The sequence below is a fragment of the Lutra lutra genome, chromosome 10, assembly GCF_902655055.1.
Source record: "Lutra lutra chromosome 10, mLutLut1.2, whole genome shotgun sequence".
In the NCBI taxonomy this organism is placed as follows: domain Eukaryota; kingdom Metazoa; phylum Chordata; class Mammalia; order Carnivora; family Mustelidae; genus Lutra; species Lutra lutra.
The window spans coordinates 74634836-74647835 of record NC_062287.1 but is presented as its reverse complement, the minus strand read 5'-3'; the positions used below and the strand labels follow the sequence as shown (position 1 = coordinate 74647835).

Genomic DNA, 13000 nt, shown 5'->3' with positions numbered 1-13000 from the left:
AAAATAAATGAAAATGTAATAAAATTTCATTTGTGCTCATCACACTTCAGTTTTGCTGTGCTCAAGCTTTTTGGAGAAAGAGAAAATGAGACCATCAAGGTTTTATTTCCATAGCACTACAATCTTAAAGTGAAAACATGACAACAAGGTGCTGTTTTACTCTAATAGTGTTTATGTGCATTTACCAAATTCAATTTATGCACCAACAGGGAAATCAAACTATACCTGAATTTTATGGAATATTTGAAACACATAGAGAACAGTATAATGACCACCCAGACCCACCACTCAAGTTTTGTCAAATCTTAACATTCTCCCACAGTTCCCTCAATTTCTAAAAGGAATAATTCAGGTCTATGACACTGAATCCCCTTTAAAGCCTTCCCTGATCCTATTTCTATTCTTCTGCAGGGGCAGCCACACTGAATTCCCCAGTTATCATCTTTAAGTATTGCTTCTTACTTTGACTATGTGTGTTTGTACAGGAAACTGTTTCACAGGTCTTTAAACTACATATAAACAATGTAATGTAGGAATCACTCTAACTTTTTTTGCTTAACGTTGCTTCTGATATTCACAAATACATGATTAATCTGTTACAGAGATTTTACTGTATGCAACTATCATATTTATCTATCTTCTGTTAATGGACATTCAGGGTGCCTCCAATTTTTCACTTCTACAAACCATACTGTTGTCAAGATTGTTGTAGACAGGCTGCAGGGGAGACTGTTCAGAATACATCCCTAGAAAAAAACTGTGGTTTTAGCGATGGATACTTATACATCTATACTTAACTTGAAGGAAGGAAACTGTTCTCTAAAGCTGTACCAATAAAGACTATCAGCAGAAGAGTATAAAAGTTCCATTTGGCTACATGATTGCAGGTACTTGGCCTTGTTAAATTTTATGTTTTTTTTTTTTTTTTTCCCTCTAGTGATGGATAAGAAAGTTTCTTACATAGTTTTAATTGGCTTCTCTCCCTGAGTTCCTAGTGATTTTGAGTTTCTTTTCGTGGAAGTTTGTTATACATTCAGGCTTCATACAGTCAGAAAGCTTTCTGTAAAGGTGGGGGAGGATAACTTATATGTAATAAACAATTTAAATAATAGAGATTCCACAGTCAAATTCTAACTTTTGGAGCTAAGGGTATAGGTACATAAGAACTCTAGATGCTCATCATAGTGAGCAGTCGATGAGGTGCAAGACAGAAGAATGCAAAATTGGGCCAGTCCTTGAGCACCATGTAAGATTTGAGTGGGTACAGACTGGGGAGAGCCCTCTAGACACATATACTGAACACTGTAACTACTGACATATACTGAACACTGTATCTACTGAATAGCATTCTTTTAAATTTACACTTCACCTCTATCAGTGATATTTCTCTTTAGTCACTTTGAAATTGGAAGCATTTTTACTTATATTTGCAACTTAATATATACTACTAGTTAATACTTAAAGAAAAGTTGTCAGAATTACTTTGTGGTACTCAAAATAAAAGCCACATATTAAAGCATATTTTAACTGGCAGGAATTATAAATCTAATCTAAATAAGAGTTTTCTTTAAATCACTACTTTATTGAAATGATATGCCATCTAAAATTTATGTAGCTCTAATAACATCTTATCTTACTAGCATGTTGCATTGTTTCGAAGAGAGTGGGCATAGAATAAGTCACTGTAGAATGAAGGAATAATGTTTACTTCAAAAAGAATAAGACATTTCTCTCCCTTTTCTTTCTCACCTGCTTTAACGGAAAATGGCTTTTCCAATAGAAATATTGTTTGTTTCCAGTGTGTTCTGGCACTCTGGGGGCCCGTGGAGAACACGATCTGCATTGGTAAGAGTTCAAAAGTTTCTGATGAAGTACAAGATTTTTAATATCATGCTACATTAATCTACTACATCAAATACAAGCTCCGATTGCTAACAACAGCAAAATGGTTATGATCAAACACCTTGGGGCACAAAAATAAAATACAATGTATTTCACATAATTAATTCTTATGGGAAAACTCATGATACTTACCCTGCTGTGACAATTTTTCTCAAAATATATATCAAAGTAGCCAGCAATTGCCTGTTTAAAAAAAATAAATAATTATTAAACTAATTACATGACATAACAATTATTCAGTCTTTCAAGATCATGGCAAAAAGAAACCATTTCAAAGAATAGATAACTCTTATACTTATGACAGGTCACTATTATCTCCTGGAAAAGATGTTACATGTGAAAATGAAGTCATATAATTTGGCTTTCCCCACAGAAACAATATAATAATAAGGGCAACAAGGCTAATCAAATAACCAATATGTGTTTTATTAGAGAAATGACTGTGGTAGACTACTGAAAAGTGAGAGACCACATGAAGGAAGAAGCCTCAGCCAGCCCCAAGAGCTGACCCATGTTCTCCCAAAGACAGCCTGCTCTGCAGGCGGGAGCCATCTTGGAGCTCTCTGCTCCAGTCAAACCAGACAACTGCAGCAGCCTGAGAGACCTGGGGAGAAACCAGCAGAAGAACTAGAGGACAAGTCCAGTCCGGACTGCAGAATCATACACAAATAAATCTAAATGATTGTGACTTCAAGGTACTTGGTTTTAAGGTGGTTTGTGACACGGCAATAAATTTAACTTAAACATACTCTTTTATACAAAGATCTCATTTAATTTCTTCTGATCTTGTGCATCTAATTTTATTTTATTTTATTTATTTTTTTTAAAGATTTTATTTATTTATTTGACAGAGAGAGATCACAAGTAGACAGAGAGGAAGGCAGAGAGAGAGAGAGAGAGGGAAGCAGGCTTCCTGCTGAGCAGAGAGCCCGATGTGGGACTCGATCCCAGGACCCTGAGATCATGACCTGAGCCGAAGGCAGCAGCTTAACCCACTGAGCCACCCAGGCGCCCTGTGCATCTAATTTTAAAGCAAAGTACTATGAATATATTTGTAATGAGATCAACAGAATTTTTAAATGCCACTTTTTTGCTGAAGATAAACTAAAAATATAAAATAGTACTCAAATAAAACGTATGTTTAAGCATATACCCAAAGGAGAACCTCTGAGGTAACTCTAAGGGTTACTGTGATAGTATAAAACGGTCTCTAAAAGACAAATATTCAGATGAGGATATGTAATTTTCATTTCTTTTTAAAATTTAAATGATACCATCCCTTTTTATTTCACTAACAGCATTAGGTTTATCTATTTTTAAAACTGGGATTAAAAAATAGCTTATAACATATTAAAAATAGGACACCGATTATTGAAAAATCACTATAAAGCTAGCTAATTTGTGTACTCTGCTGCTTTTGTTGAGAATGTGAACTTTTATTGATCTGTGAGGTTAATATGGATTGGGCCCAAAACAAGTTCGATATTTAACACTGAGGTTCATTACGTTTTAGATACCGAGAGAATCAAAATACTATTTATAATTCCATCAAACAGACTAAATATAAAACAATGTACTACTCAGGTACAGATTATTATAGAAAACTATGTAGTTACTCAGAACATTTCTAAAACATGACTTCTATCAGTTGATTTCCTGGTACCCCTCCATAGACTAATTCAACTATTTTCTTAAATTTATTCCTGTATGCCAGTCTTGTTCACCAGTGTCCAGAGCAGTGGCTGGCCCATAGTACACAATAAATATTTGCTGAGAGAATGTGCTTATTATATACAATTCTATTATAGAACTTACCATACTACTTATAGTTAATTGTGCTATCAGACTACAATGTGTGTGTGTGTTTTTAAAGATTTTATTTATATTTGTCACAGAGAGTGAGCGAGTGAGCACAAGCAGGGGGTGCGGCAGGGAGAAGAAGCAGCAGGGAGAAGAAGCAGCAGGCTCCTGGCTGTGCAAGGAGCCCCATGTGGGATGGGATACGATCCCAAGACCGATCCCACGACCGTGGGATCATGACCTGAGCTGAAGGCAGTCGCTTAACCAACTGAGCCACCCAGGCCAGGCGTCCCAGACGGCAATGTTTTTTTTTTTTTAAAACAAAGCCTATGTGTAATTCATATTGTTGTTCTCCTTAATTTGCACAGGTCTCTCATGTAGCATGTTCTCAATACATTTCAGTTAAGATTTTCAGTTTTCAATTTCTTAAATTCAGCTAGTCTTACTGTGTTGTCAGGACACTTTATGAAATCAGTGAATAACCAGACTTAGAACTTATAATTTTCAACTGAAAAACTGAAAAAAGAGAATGTGGGAATCGTGGGGGGGAGGAGAGGAACCCTACTTTGTAGGGACCCGAAAAAGTCTCAGCCTGACCTCTGAACTACAGATTAGTTCCAAATCAACATAACAAAGGCTGAGAGAATGGAACTAAAATCTCAACCACCGGCACAGGCCTTGAAAATCTCCAATCAACAAAGATCTCCAGAACATAAGAGAGATTTGAAAAAGCTGTACAGAGTTAGACTAATCACTAATCAGGGTATGTGTAGAAGAGCCCAAAACACTACAGCAAATGTTTAAAGAACTGGACTGAGATGTGAACCACTGCCTGCCCAGACACGGTTGACAGGGCTTATGTTTTGGCTTTAACTGGGTTGACTGCCCGCTCACACCAAACACCAACAACATTCTCTAGATAATTATAACAGGACCGACAGTACGTACGACATAACACGCACAACATCCAGAAAACAATCCAAAATTATTCAACACACAAAGAACCAGGAAAATGTCTTTAAGAAAAGAGATAATCCACAAATGCCAATTGTGATATGACCCAGAAGCTGGTACTATGAGACAAAAACTTTAAAACAGAATTATAACCGTTATGAGGCAACAGAAATGGGGTTATAGAAAACACACTGAAATGAAGTGAAAGAAATTCTTGTAGAGAAAAAGAAACTACTAAATAAATGAATGAAAGAATGAATGAATAAATAAATAAATAAAACTAATGGAAGTTTTAGAATTAAAAAATGTAATAACCAAAATAAAAAGCTCCCTGGGCTGAACTGCAGAATGGAGATGACAGGGAGAAAAAAAAAAAAAATCAGTGAATGTGAAGATAGGTCAATAGTAAGTATCTAATTTGAAAAATCAGCAGAAAAAGATTGAAATACAATGCAGGAACCTCAGGGGCCTGTGCAACTAACATACGGGTAAATGGAGGTCCAGATGAAAAAAAATATAGGAGCGTGAAAAACCTTTCAAAATTCTATATCCAGCAAAAATATACTTCAGGAATGAAAGCAAAATAAAGACATTTTCAAGTAAAGGTAAACTAAAAGAATTCATTGACAAAAAACTTTAGAAGAGATGTTAGGGGCGCCTGGGTGGCTCAGTGGGTTAAAACCTCTGTCTTCAGCTTAGGTCATGATCCCAGGGTCCTGGGACTGAGGCCTGCATTGGGCTCTCTGCTCAGCGGGGAGCCTGCTTCCTCCTTTCTCTCTGCCTGTTTCTCTGCCTACTTGTGATCTCCGTCTGTCAAATAAAGAAATAAAATCTTAAAAAAAAAAAAAAGAAGAGATGTTAAAGGTAGTTCTTCAAGCTGGTGAGCAATAATACTGGGAGGAAACCTGAAACATTAAAAACAACAGAAAAACAACAGAAATGATCAACAGTTTAAGTATAAAAGATTACTTTTTCCCTCAGAATTTCTTTAAAATACTTATGAGTTTTTAAGACAAACATGATATAACATCATTTGGTGGGGTTTTCCATGTATGCTGATGTAATCACAAAGATCAGTGCAGGGGGATGGGTGGTTAGGAGGAGGAAGAGTAAAATCCCACCAACATATATAAATGTTTATAAAACTGGGATGTGAAGAAGGCTTTCTAAGCATCACACATAGGCAGAAACTTAAGAGAAGCTTAAAACTTTAGTAACAAAGCCATAATGAGATATTACCTTACACATGTCAGAATTGCTAGAATCAAAGAGGCAAGAAATAACAAGTGTTGATGAGGATGTGAAGAAAAAGGAATACTTGGCTTTTGGTGGGAATGGAAACTGGTACAGCCACTATGGAAAACAGTCTGGAAATTCCTCAAAAAGTTAAAAACAGAAATATTAAATGATCAAGTAATTCCATTGGGTATTATACAAGAAAACAAAACCGCCAATTTGAAAAGATACATGCACTCCTATGTTTATTGCAGCATTATTTACAATAGTCAAGATATGGGAGCAACCTAAGTGTCCATTGATAGATGAATGGATAAAGAAGATGTGGTACATATAAACACTGAAATATTCAGTCATAAAAAAGAATAAAATCTTGCTATTCACAACAACATGGATGGGCCTAGAAGTTACTATGCTAGGTGAAGTAAGTCAGAGAAACACAAATACCACATGATTTCACTTACATGTGGAATCTTAAAAAAAAAAAAAAAACAAAAAACAAAAAACAAAGAAACAAACAAAAAAAACCCAGACTCTTTCTAAAAGATTTTATTTTTTTATTTGAAAGAGAGAATGAGAGAGAGAAAGTATGAGCAGGGAGAAGAGCAGAGGGAGAAGCAGGCTCCCCCGCCAAGCAGGGAGTTTCGGTGTTGTACACCCAAAACTAGTATGACACTGTATGCTACTTATACTTTCATAAAATAAAATTTTAGTGTCAAATTAAAAGATGAAGAAACCTGAGAGTATTTGCAATATATATATATATATATAACAAAGGGACACTGTCTTTTTTTACATTAAGCTTACAACAAATTAGTAAGAAAACCATGTCAAAAGAAATTAGAAAACAAAGCAGGAAACTTATAAAAGAAAAATCAAATAATAAGCATAAGTAAAAGATGTCTGACCTACTTAGAAAAATAAGTAAACTAAAACAATCAGGTACAATTTTCCTTGATCACGATGGGGAAAACTTTTTTTTTTTTTTTTTGGAACTTTTTTTTTGGAAGATTTTATTTATTTGACAGAGAGACAGGTCACAAGTAGGCAGAGAGGCAGGCAGAGAGAGGGAGAGAGGGAAGCAGGCTCCCTGCTGAGCAGAGAGCCTGATGTGGATCTCAATCCCAGCACCCTGGTAGAGGCTCTAACCCACTGAGCCACCCAGGTGCCCCGGGGAAAACATTTTTTAAAAGATAATATTCATAGTTAGTGGGGAAAGTAGCATGCATACTGGGAAAATAAACTGAAATGACCTTTCTAGAGGGAACTTAGCAATACATAATAAAAGACAAAACATCTGTATTAAAAAGTAGTCACAGAGAAAATGGTACACACGCTATGATTCGATCTACATACAGAATATTCAAAAACAGCACAATTTACAGTGTTGTAAGTCGCAATAGTAGTTACCCTTCAACAGCGGTAGAAACTAGAAAGGGGTTACACGGAGGGCTCCTGGGCTGCTGGTAATATTCTGTTTCTTCAGCTGACTGCTGGATACATGGTGGGTATTCACTTTGTGCAATTTTATCAAACTACACTTAAGATCTGTGTACTTTTCTGTTGTGTAAATACATGTTATGGGCTCAGTCAAAATGTTTATATAATGCATATACTCACTGACCCAGTAAATCTTAACTTCCAAAAAATATTCTATGGAAATTTATCAAGTATGCTTGCAACGATTTATCTATAAGATGCCAATTTTAGCCCACATTTTCAACAACAGGTGACCAGTTAACAAATCATAATACCTCCATAAGATGGAATAACATTTTGGCCATCAAAAGTAATCCTATAGGTAAATATTTATCAATTTGGAAAAGCAGTCACAATATACTATTGGGTAAAAGAAGAATATAAATATTATCGGCACTTATTACATGCCATGCAAATGTGAATACATATGTACATATCTGAAAAGATATTCACCAAGCTATTGAATGTAGATGATAGATTTGGAATGTGCATATTCATCAGCCTTACCTATAATTTAGATTTCCCATAAAAATGAACAGCTTCTGTGATAATAAATTATTTTTAACACTTGAGTTAAATGATCTATAGTACTGCATGGAGAGACATTCAATTTAATTATTACCTTTTATCAGTTCCCTTAGCAACGCCCACCTCTGTACACCCAAAGGCTAGGGCAATATCTAATATGTAATAGGAACTAAATGAACTTGAAAAAAAAATGACAAGTTTTTCCAACTATAATACAATAATAATATTACTATAATACTAACAATTTCCATTATCAGGAAATGTGATCTAAATACAAATATAAATATGAATCTGTATAAAATACACAAAGCAAAACTTCATATATTTAACTCTGGTAAAAGACAGACTGGCAATATTACTATGATAGAACAAATGTAATTATAATAGAGTATATAGGTCTAAACGAAGAGGGGAGACTGATGCATGAGTTTGCAACAGAATTAAAAAAATCAAAGTATTTGAGAATACAAAGATATTTTAGAACTGTCTTCCAATCCCCAAATTGAACTATCTATGAAATTCAGTTAAAAATCAAAGAAACTCGTCTTCCCCCAAGCCCCCCAAATACAGTGAAAAGAAATACTGGGTAGTTTGGGGTAATAAAACAGTGCTAAGCCTCAAGACAATAAATAAAAATAAAGATATAATTCACTTTGATTATGATAATTTGGCAGGGGCCTATGACAAAGATAAATCTGAAGTCACATCTACTTTATAGTTCCCTCTGAAACGCATCATAGTTTCTTCAACTCAAACAGATTTACCTCCCTAATCATGTCTGGTGGAGGGTAATACCAAAATCAGTTCTACAGCACCCATGAAGCAGAAGCACGAGAAGCTAGGAAGAAATTCACCTGCAATAAAAAACTATGTGCAAACCACCCCCCCCAAAAAACAAAAAAAAACAAACTATGTGCAGATAATTGACTCATCAGACTGCTAAGATTCACATAAATGGGGCACCCTGGTGGCGCAGTTGGTTAAGCAACACACGTTTGGTTCCAGCTAGGGTCATGATCTCAGGGTCTTAAGATCGAGCCCCACCTGGGCTCCACGCTCAGTGTGGATTCTGCTTCAGATCCCTTTCCTCTGCTCTTCATGCTCCTGCTCTCTCTCTAAAATAAATAAATAAATCTTAAAAAAACAAAAACAAAAACAAACCCAAACCAAAGAAACCCCACAAAACTCCAGAAAGATTCACATAATTGAACAAGTAGAAAACTCTTGCTCTAAAAAACCCAAAGGGCATTTCTGGTTTTAAAATGGGTATTAACCCTCAAGCAGAATGCTACTGAAAGGGAAAGGGCTCCCCCCAACTTATAAGTGGTCCTTAATAATTAAAATAAGATATTAGACAAAAAGAGGAAAAAATGTCATTAAACTTGAATCATAGACTATAAAACCCAACTGAACTACGATTAGTGTTTTTATTCTCTGCGAAGCCATTACAACCAAATACGTCAGCTGATTTAGGGACAAAGCTATTTATTCTGGTGAAGAACATAAATATGCCACTATTTTTCCATCAGTTTCACTACCTTGTTACCATCACTTTGACAGGCTACCTCTAGGTCTGTTGAATGTTAATTTCACTGAACTTACACTCTCTCTGTGGAAGTCATTCAAATGTAAGAATAAACAACAACCACAGGAAACTGAAAATGATGGCTAATAGGCAATGGTAATAAGTAGTACAACTTGACATGCGCTTAAAAAAGATCAGATAGGGGGCGCCCGGGTGGCTCAGTGGATTAAGCCACTGCCTTCCGCTCAGGTCATGATCTCAGGGTCCTGGGATGGAGTCCCGCCTCAGGCTCTCTGCTCAGCAGGGAGCCTGCTTCCTCCTCTCTCTCTCTGCCTGCCTCTCTGCCTACTTATGATCTCTCTGTCAAATAAATAAATAAAATCTTAAAAAAAAAAAAAGATCAGATAGGTTATAAGGCCTAAGACTGGATACATTTCTCTTTTGTTCCACATGTATATGTTGTCAGGGGCAAAGGGAACTGCTGAGGGGAAAAAACAAGCATTAAAATAAAACATCTGTAGAAGTTGGACTAATCTGTAAAGGCAAGGTCACAGTTAAATAAATAACATCTCACTGATTATACCACCGTCAGAAAAATTTTTTAAAAAGTCCTTAGACTGAGGGGCTCCTGAGGGTGGCTCAGTCATTAAGCATCTGCCTTTGGTTTGAGTCATGGTCCCAAGGTCCTGGGATTGAGCCCAGCATCGTGGGCTCCCTGTTCAGCGCGAAGCCTGCTTCTCCAGTCTCCCACTCCCCCTGCTTGTGTTCCCTCTCTCGCTGTCTCTTTCTCTGTCAAATAAATAAATAAAATCTTAAAAAAAAAAAGTCCTTAGACTGAGAGAAGGGAGAGTCTGTGGTAATTAAGAACAACAACAGTGCTCATTGTAGAAGAAAACAGAATAAAAGAAAAATACATGCATATGCAGCAAACTTCTGGGACAGTCTGATCACATTTGTAATTTGGAGGGAATCCTCCACATATATAGGAAAATAATTCAGGCACGTAGCTTTGTTGTTCATCTTAAACATTCCTAAGCATTAGAATATAGTCTTTCAAAATGAACTGTTTCTTCTTTGTGGATTTCACAAAGAGGAAGAAAAAAACTCACAGTATGTGTAAACTGAAGATTTAAAAGTCTGTTTTAAGCCACGTTTTGTTTATCTCAGACACACAAAGGTAAATGCACTTCGTTTTTATACATGCTCATCTGAAGAACAATGACTTGGAATAAAAGTAAATTATTTTCTCATGTATTTTGGTGAGATGAGTATTTCTTTAAAGAAAATGCATCATGTGTGTATGGAACAGGATGGCAGCCAATGAAATAAGATCAGACTAGACCTTATGAGGAAGAAGGAAATTAAAAATTATCATTATCACTATCACCTGCAGGGAGTAATTTATCATTTCTGTTCTTCATTGGTATCATGTTCCAACAGCGTGTGGTTACAGCAGATACAATTAGGCAGCTGGCCACAGAAGTAGGAGGATAATGTGCTTTTGATGGAGTTTATCCAAGCATGGAGATAGAGTGTTTGTAATCCATGCAGCAGAATCACTATAACAAAAATACAATTCATTTTTTGTTGGAGTATTCCTTTCAAAATCTTAATATAAAATTCAAAAGCCAACTGATGACGAGTCTGAAGCAAGTAAAGAAAGCGTAAGAAGAAAATACATAAAAATGATTACTATAGCTTACATCACTGTCTATAAACAAGATGATAATATAAACATAAGCCATGCAAGCTGCTGCATAAAGAGTATGAACTCTGCTGTAATAACTGGTATTTAAACTAAGAAGATGAAATCAACAAATATGAAAATTGTGTATGATTTTCTCCCAGTATTAACTATACCTTAAATCATGGACTCTTTCTTCTTCAATTAATTTTCTATTTTATCCCAAGAGAAAATTTGCATCTTTTCTTTCTTTCATGATTCCTCTAGGGAACAATACATATTAAGTGCCATATACTCCTCAAGGGATATTGCCAAATTGAGTAGTGTTTGGAAATAGACCAAGCAATAGGGGAAGTAGCAAAACAGACAATAGGTCTAAAAATATTTTTAAAAAAGTATTTTTACCAAAAAACTCAATAAAATTAATTTTTGACCTACTTAAAATATTTCCAGGTTGTAACTGAAATTTCTTTTAAATTTACTTATCTGGGTCCCTTGTAATTTCAAAATTGCTTATTAAAGTGCTTTTAGCAGGAAAGAAGAGATCACCTCTTCAGAGCCTACAACGTAAGTACTTTAATTCTGACATTTCATAAATTGAGAGCTTACATGCCCTAACTGCTCAACATTTTTTCCTAACTATAAACACAAGATACTGTTCTATATACTCAATAATCACTGACATTTACTAATATTTTCACTTTTAAAAACCTTTTAAAGTACAGTGTATATGCAGAAAAGTGCACTTAAGTGTACACCATGAATTTTAAAAAAATACAACCATGAAACCCAGTTTAAGAAATGAAACTCAGATCAAGAAATAGAACATCCCAGCACCCCAATAATCCACCCAAGCCAATCCTAGGCACATCTGGCCCAAAGGGTAACTACTATTCTGATTCCCCCCACCAGCTTTATTGAGATATAATTGACATATAACATATAATTAACACACAACAATTATAAACTTAAGGTGTGCAATGTATAAATCAGATACACATATATTGCAAAATGATTACCATTAATCATTAATTAATTGAGTAATTAACCATTAATGTGATCAGCATTAGTGAAAACCTCCACCATGTCAAATAATCATCATTTCTTTTTTGTGGTGAGAATACTTAAGATCTATTCTCTTAATAACTTTTAATACTTATAATACAGTATTATTAACTGTAAGCATAATGAGGTACACTGGATCCCCAGAACTTACTCAGTTAGTATCCTCTGACCAATATCTCCCCATTTCTCCCACCCTCTATCCCGTTATTACCACTTTACTCTCTGTTCTATAAGTCTGGCTTTTTTAGATTGCACATGTAAGTGATAGCACGTAGTATTTATTTTTGTCTGACTTATTTCACTTAGCATAATTCCCTCAAGGTCTATCCATGTTGTTGAAAATGGCAAGATTTCCTTCTTTTGATGGCTGAATAGCCCTCTGTGTGTGTATATATATATGCACGTGTGTTTATCTTCTTTATCCTCTCATCTACTGATCGACACTAAGGTTGCTCCCATATTTTGGCTGTTCTGGGGGTATAGCTCAGTGGCAGAGCATTTGACTGCATATTTTGGCTGTTCTAAGACTGGAATGAATATGGCAGGGCAGCTATCTCCTTGAGATTCTGTTTTCATTTCCTTTACATATAGTCAGAAGTGGGATAGCTGGATCATATATTAATTCTATTTTTAATCTTTTGAAGAAACTCACACAGTTCTCCACAGTGGCTGCACCAATTTACCTTCCAGCCAACAGCGCACAAGGGTTCTCTTTTCTCCACATCCTCACCAGCACTTGTTAGCTCACCACTATACTGATTTCTAGATCACAGATTCATTTTCCCTATTGCATATTTCAACATAAATGGAATCATACATCATGTAGT

General features: G+C 35.5%; 1 protein-coding gene across 2 annotated transcripts in view; it reads right to left on the bottom strand.

Annotated features, from left to right (window-relative positions):
- The window catches only part of PRMT3 (protein arginine methyltransferase 3), a 130289-nt gene that overhangs the window by 10186 nt on the left and 107103 nt on the right, over positions 1 to 13000 (bottom strand). The window contains exons 14-16 of one of the 2 annotated variants that reach the window (XM_047690512.1): positions 8944 to 9014; positions 2035 to 2085; positions 1750 to 1837 (exon numbers count right to left, since the gene is read on the bottom strand). In XM_047690512.1, coding sequence (XP_047546468.1) covers positions 1750 to 1837; positions 2035 to 2085; positions 8944 to 9014 — 210 coding nt within the window. The remainder of the gene's footprint in view (positions 1 to 1749; positions 1838 to 2034; positions 2086 to 8943; positions 9015 to 13000) is intronic. The other variant, XM_047690511.1, reaches the window with a different exon arrangement.